This window comes from Pimephales promelas, chromosome 10 (assembly GCF_988280905.1).
Source record: "Pimephales promelas chromosome 10, fPimPro1.hap1.1, whole genome shotgun sequence".
Classification (NCBI taxonomy): Eukaryota; Metazoa; Chordata; class Actinopteri; order Cypriniformes; family Leuciscidae; genus Pimephales; species Pimephales promelas.
The window spans coordinates 13,789,125-13,796,473 of NC_142778.1; the positions used below are offsets into that span (position 1 = coordinate 13,789,125).

General features: G+C 38.9%; 1 protein-coding gene across 2 annotated transcripts in view; it reads left to right on the top strand.

Annotated features, from left to right (window-relative positions):
* The window catches only part of tcf25 (TCF25 ribosome quality control complex subunit), a 229,729-nt gene extending 225,797 nt beyond the window's left edge, over nt 1-3,932 (top strand). For both annotated transcript variants that reach the window (XM_089135406.1, XM_089135407.1), the window contains one exon: nt 1,982-3,932. In XM_089135406.1, coding sequence (XP_088991532.1) covers nt 1,982-2,140 — 159 coding nt within the window. In that variant the 3' untranslated portion in view covers nt 2,141-3,932. The remainder of the gene's footprint in view (nt 1-1,981) is intronic.
* The last annotated feature ends 3,417 nt before the right edge of the window (nt 3,933-7,349 follow it).

Below are 7,349 nucleotides of genomic sequence, written 5' to 3' on the forward strand. Positions count from 1 at the left end.
GATGATTTACTCATTACATATTTTAACAAACTCCTCCTAGGGATTTAGTCGGACCGACTTCACATTTCTGCTGTGCGTTCTAAAGGCATTGACGATGTAAAGTTGTGCTATCTGCACATTTTCGTCGATGGGCGTGTCCGTGGCGTTGATGATTCGCCATGAAACAGGAAGTTGTAGGAACTTGGCTGTAAATGCCCCAATCTGCACCAAATTTGACACATTTGACAAGAGTCCCGCTCTGAACAAATCTAAATGCTGACATTCACCCACAGTCATAGCGCCACCTAGTGGCAACAGGAAGTAAGCTTTAACGAAGCAGCCCCCACCACATGTTTGACCGACATGTACGAAATTTCTGTGGTACATCTACCGTGTCCAGACGCACAGAAAAGTCTCTTACAGCGATACCCTAAAGTCAACAGGAAGTCGGCCATTTTTAATTTTACAGCCATTTTTGGATGCTTTACCCATTACATACTTTAAATAACTCCTCCTTGGGATTTAGTTGGATTGACTTCACATTTCTGCTGTGCCTTCTAAAGGTATTGACGATGTAAAGTTGTGGTATCTGCGCGTTTTCGTCCATGGGCGTGTCCATGGCGTCGAAGATTCACCATGAAACAGGAAGTTGTAGTAACTTGGCTGTAAATGCCCAGATCTGCACCAAATTGTACACATTTGACAAGAGTCCCGCTCTGAAAAAAATCTACATGCCGATATTCACCCACGGTCATAGCGCCTCCTGCTGGCAACAGGAAGTGACCTTTAACGAAGCAGCGTGGCAAATGCACAGCCGCACTGGCTGAGCTGCAGAATATGCAAATCGGCCGCCTCACACCCTGACGCGCTACAGGTGCGAGGGCCCGCCCATCGCTGCTTGCAGCTTTAATTCACATGGAACTTGTTGGGAAAAAAATGAACTTAAATGATTTCAGCAAATGGCTGCAAAATAACAAAGAGTGAAAAATTTAAGGGGGTCTGAATACTTTCCGTACCCACTGTATACTATTGGACTGTTCTCTTTAATCTTCTTTAAGCGCAAAGGAGCAACTATGTCTAAAGTGCTACAAAAGTGAGTCCATAGTTTCTGTTGCAAGTTTTTTTTTTTTTTTTTTTTTTTTTTGTTTAGTTGAGACAAATCAGGTAGAGATAAATCATGAAGATTATTAACAAATCAATCTTTATTGGTAGAAGTGATAGGTCTACCATATTTGTAACAAGTTGATTTTGTAGCCTTGATAATGATTTGAGATGTCAATCCCCTGCTGCAGAATTTCTTGGCAAAAGATGGACTACACCAGATTTTCCAGTTGTTGCTGTGACACGTTGTCCCACACTTCCACAAAGGCATTTTCTAGTTTTTAAACACTTCGGGGGGGGACATATGGTTACACATGTGTTGCCACTGCAGGGATGATCAGCTGTCTTTTCGGTCTCCCTATAGCCCTGTCTTAGGTGTCTTACATAAGATGATGTTGCAGTTTATTGCTCTGGCCATATCTGCATTTCTTTTGGTGTTTTTTGGAGTCAGTGGAAGGATCTCTTTAGTGTCCAAAGCTATTGTAACTGTGACCATAATTGCCTGCCACCTGTAAACCGTCATTGGACTGTTCCACAAGTGCATGTGCAATAATTTTAAAATACAGTATCCTGAAAAAGGGGTTGCTTCCTTGTTTATGCTGAGTTAATGTGTGTTTAAGAACAGTTTGTGAATATATTCTACTAGTTACACATGCTTGAATAATATATAGGTGTGTTTAGGTGTGAGTTGTGTGTGTTCTACTATCATAAGCAATCCTATCAAGGACTACAAAAAACAGCCCATTATTTTTAACACTAAAATACCTACAGTTATTGTCAAGTCATGTAATCTTTGAATTCCTTTTGCCTCTGGCTATAAAAGCTATGTTTTTTTTATGCCAGCTAAGAAAAAATGAAAAGCATGGTTTGCATCTGCTAATGATTTTTTTTCCATGTTCAGAGGCCTGAAGACAGACAGGAAGTTGCCCGTGCAGGCCATGAATTGAACCAGGAAGTGAATAGACTAATGGTGGCCATGAGGGACATGTTGGCTAACATCCAGTTTCGTGAACCTCAGTGGGAGGACAACCAGGACAGAGACGAGGATGAATGGGACTGACGGATCAACAAGGGCACGATTTTCAAATTTAAAGTTATGTTCTGCTTGTCCTATATATTAAAAAGATCCAATCCAAGTCATACTACTTGACTATAACTTAATTGTGGTCCACATCTCCTCTTTTATTATATGAAGAGACAAATATGTTCATTAAGCCATGACTTGAGAGGTTTATTTATTTTTTAATCAATATTAAGACTGGTATTTTCAGGCTTGAAAGCATCCTTTCTGAGCACTCACCATAAAGTGGAACTACCTTGTTTAGAACACCATGACAATCATCAGGAAACATTAGTAAAACATTGTTGCTGAATTAAATTATGAACAAAATGGTTTTAGTAATTGCAGTAATATTGTTTTCGCAATAGCAAAATTCAATTTTATTTTTTGAGTTCCATGTTTGGGTATGGGCTTGGGTATATCCTGTGTGAGGATGAGGTACACGCAATTTTAAAGGTTGATCATCTTGAGAAATTAGTGCATTTCTATAGACCAACATGACCGCTTCAACTAAAGCAGGTCAGATGTTCAGATGATCAAACAGACATCCTGATGCAGAACACCCAACAATGATAACTGATCTACAAAGCCAAGAGTGTGATATATACACACTCACCTAAAGGATTATTAGGAACACCTGTTCAATTTCTCATTAATGCAATTATCTAATCAACCAATCACATGGCAGTTGCTTCAATGCAGTTAGGGATGTGGTCCTGGTCAAGACAATCTCCTGAACTCCTTCTGAACTAAATGTCAGAATGGAAAAGAAAGGTGATTTAAGCAATTTTGAGCGTGGCATGGTTGTTGGTGCCAGACGTGCCGGTCTGAGTATTTCACAATCTGCTCAGTTACTGGGATTTTCACGCAAAACCATTTCTAGGGTTTACAAAGAATGGTGTGAAAAAGTAAAAACATCCTGTATGCGGCAGTCCTGTGGGCGAAATTGCCTTGTTGATGCTAGAGGTCAGAGGAGAATGGGCCGACTGATTCAAGCTGATAGAATAGCAACTTTGACTGAAATAACCACTCGTTACAACCAAGGCATGCAGCAAAGCATCTGTGAAGCCACAACACGCACAACCTTGAGGCGGATGGGCAACAACAGCAGAAGACCCCACCTGGTGCCACTCATCTCCATTACAAAAAAGAGGCTGGAAAAAGAGGCCACAATTTGCAAGAGCTCACCAAAATTGGACAGTTGAAGACTGGAAAAATGTTGCCTGGTTTGATGAGTCTCAATTTCTGTTGAGACATTCAGATGGTAGAGTCAGAATTTGGCATTAACAGAATGAGAACTTGTTACCACTGTGTAGGCTGGTGGTGTAATGGTGTGGGGGATGTTTTCTTGGGACACTTTAGGCCCCTTAGTGCCAATTGGGCATCGTTTAAATACCATGGTCTACCTGAGCATTGTTTCTGACTGTCAATCCCTTTATGACCACCATTTACCCATCCTCTGATGGCTACTTATGGCAGGATAATGCACCATGTCGCAAAGCTCGAATCATTTCGAATTGGATCATCCCACAAATCCTACAAATCTCCATCAACTGCAAGATGCTATCCTATAAATATGGGCCAACATTGAATGCTTTCAGCACCTTGTTGAATCAATGCCACGTAGAATTAAGGCAGTTCTGAAGGCAAAAGTGGGTCAAACACAGTGTTAGTATGGTGTTTCTAATAATCCTTTAGGTGAGTGTATATATATTAATATTCTGTATTTTTAAATAAATGAACACCAATTAAATAGTTTTTTTTCATTGTTTGTTAGGCCAGTGTACCAGACCATCTCATGCAAAAACACACAAAAAACTTGTTTGCCTGTCAAAGCTTTTATCAAGAATATTGATACATTCTGAATAACCTTTCAATATTCTTTTCTTTTATGTCATTTTGTATGTGCTACTCTTTTTGAATCAAACAACTCAACATTTAAAATTGATTGAAATTGTGCTCAAGAAAAGCATGGTTTGATGTTTAGTTATTTTTGTTATTGAACTAAAAAATAAACTAAACTACTAAAATAACTCAAAACTAGTATGTACCTAGTATGTTTAAACAAATTTTTCTAAGTTTTTAGATTTTTGTAAAATTTAAAAATCGCAGATTCCAAGCAAGATGGCTGACTTTCTGTTGGGAGGAGTCAGATAAAACCAAGTAAACTTTTGGTTTTCAAGTCACCTTGTAAAGAACGTATTTACGAGTTGAACGCCACTACAATGTCGTAAATACGAGTGGGAAGCTCAGGATTTTCTTTAAGCCCCGACCTTTACGAGTTGGGGGCGTGACATGGCGGAATACCACAATACTTAAAGGTATTTAGCAGTGATATTGTCAGGCTTTTCTATTTACAGCGAAGAAAGTTAATTGCTTGAACAGAATATGATTGCATTATAATATAACAATGCACAATGTAATGATAAAGTTTGCAGTGGCTTCATAAATTAAATAAAAACAATAAAACAAAGTGCCTGATGCATATTTCTTTGTTCTTCATTTTCTTGTACTAGAGTTTTAGAACCTTGCTGTATTTTTGTTTAATCAAGAGAAAGTACACCGCCATCTTACTCAGACGAAAGCGACTTGAACATACCTAGTACGAACTTCCAAGGAGGACTTGAACGCACCATTTGTCCCCTATAATGTCATCACCATTTGAGAAACTTTCCCACAAACAAATTACTCACAGCCTGCATTTGGGGGGTTCTATAAAGCCCTTTCGACCATGCCCAAGACTAAGCACCACATAACTTTTAAAGTTTTTACAGGTCTAATGTTCGAGCATGGCAAAGGCCTAAAAAATTTATGTATTCATAAAAATAGTAAAAGTGAACATGTCAAAAACAATAGAGCTTCAGCATCTCAAGTGAAAAATAATTGAATATTTATTATAACTACAACTTTTACAGAAAGTGCAGCAGGATTGAGTGAATACCATTCAAATCTATATGGGGCCAGATATACATAAAGACAAAACAACTAACAGATTCGCTTGAACTTGTGAAAGGTTCTCCCTCTGACCTCATAAAAAAAAAGGCAAAAGGACCATAAACCCTTTGCCAGATCTCACTTATATTGTAATCTCAACTTCAGGTACTTGCTTCCTCTGCCAATTGAAGGACATTCACTACATTTTAGCCTTGCGGCTGTATTTCCCTCTGCACAACCAGCGGATCGACAATACCTTCTTGGTGGACATTCAAAGAATGTCCAACAAAGATGTGCACCTAGGGTGACATGGACACCTATTAATTGGTGTAGGCTAGATGAGGAAACAGACAAGCGTAGTTCATGTATCAAGTAATACAACTGTTATTAAAATGTTATCTCAATACTGTCTCATCATTACAGAAATTTGTATCATTTGCAAACACAAATCAAAGCCATTTCAAGGTCAAGATTTTCAGGTATACTTGACTAAATGTATAACAACAGAGGGGTTTCCCATATATTATATATCCACATATTCATTTTTGCGTGTGTGTGTGTGTGTGTCTGTGTTTGTGTTCAGTATCGGTATACCAGAACTAGGAAACCACTTTACACTGTTGGTAAGGTCTGCAAGAAAGTAGTGCTGTAACATTTTCTTCATATACTGACTGTAACTTTTCATAGGATAATTTCACAGGTTTTTATGTCCGTGTAAAACAATTTCATATTTATGATTCATTGAGGATCTACAATTCTATAAAAAGTATTGACATGGAGATCCTGAGGTAATTCATTAATGATTCTGAGGTTAATTATTTCTCATCTTTTCCAGCGTAGTATGAAAACATGAATTAGTTTAAAATTGTATAACAATATATAGAAGATGTGTGTCGGTTTTAATCTAAAATCTGTTAAGAGAAGCTTTTCAAAAACATGGGTCACTGGACGGCTGGACTGTTTGTATTGAGATGGTGTGAACTGTGGGGTATTTGTTTGCACTGTAAGGTTTATTGCTCACTTCTCCATTAAAAAGTTTTCAATGTAAATGTTATATTTTGGGATGTCAGCAAAACGTTGGTTCTCTTACGAGAGGTGCTCTCGTATTGCCTAAGCTAGCTTACGCAATGGGAAAGATTCATCTTTGCTGAGAAGTTAAAGCCAAAAAATTATTCCATAATTTTGTAATAATTGTCAACGCAGTTCCTCTGAGGCAGACCATGAGCGGGCTAACTAGCAGCTCATTTGGTTCGTTCAGAGAGAAATGCACGAGTCTATGGGAGACCGGCGCTGAACCCGCGCCCAATGAGCGGCAGGCGCTCGCTCATTACGTCAGAGCCCGCCGAAAGGGGCGTGGCTTGAGTGTATAAATATGCTTTCCCTAGGCTGTTAAAACGATTCTTTCATTCTTCAGCGAGCTACACGCTTCCGCTGTCTTAGAAGAAGCCGTCGCCTTCGAAAAGGCCCCTTCTAGCGAACTTTGGAGTCTGAAAAAGCCGGCCGTCTGCCACCTTCAGCCGCCCTGCAAGCTAGCGCCGTCCGACAATGTATCCTTTTTACATTCCATTTCACTTAGTAACCAAACTCCATCACACACCTGCAGGTTATAGGTGCGTCGGATAATAAGACCAGCTAGTCATTCAAGCAGATAAGGAACTCCCGCACACTATCATTACTTGCACTTTTCAATCAAGTTTATTCACACACAACGTTTCGGTCACACGACCTTCGTCAGGAGTATACAAAATGTTCAAAAACATCTCTTTTTAAATGCGTACATGACCACTCCACAGAACTCCATCTGTAAACAATTAAGCTCATTAGGAGTACATAATTAGCCCCACATCACAGACAACTACAAATTGTAATAGATTACAAAATTAGTTAAAATCACCCCGTAGATCAACAAGATAAAAAAAACAACAAAAAAAAAAACACATCATTATCCAACAATATCAAATTGTACTTCCAAACAATTGTAACAGTCAGGCTCCTTAGCCACTAAAACTCATAACAAATACATAATATAGAAAAAAAATATATATATATCAAAATCACTATAACATTACATTAAATAATGCTTCGTCATGAATAAACTTTATTGAAAAGTGCAAGTAATGATAGTGTGCGGGAGTTCCTTATCTACATTCCATTTCACAAAAGAGCTCGAGCGTCTTTATCAAGATGCCTCGAAATTTCTGCGGCTCCTGCCGCTCTCCTCTCGAGGACGGAGATCGCCACCCCATCTGCGCTCTCTGCCTCGGACTGGAGCACG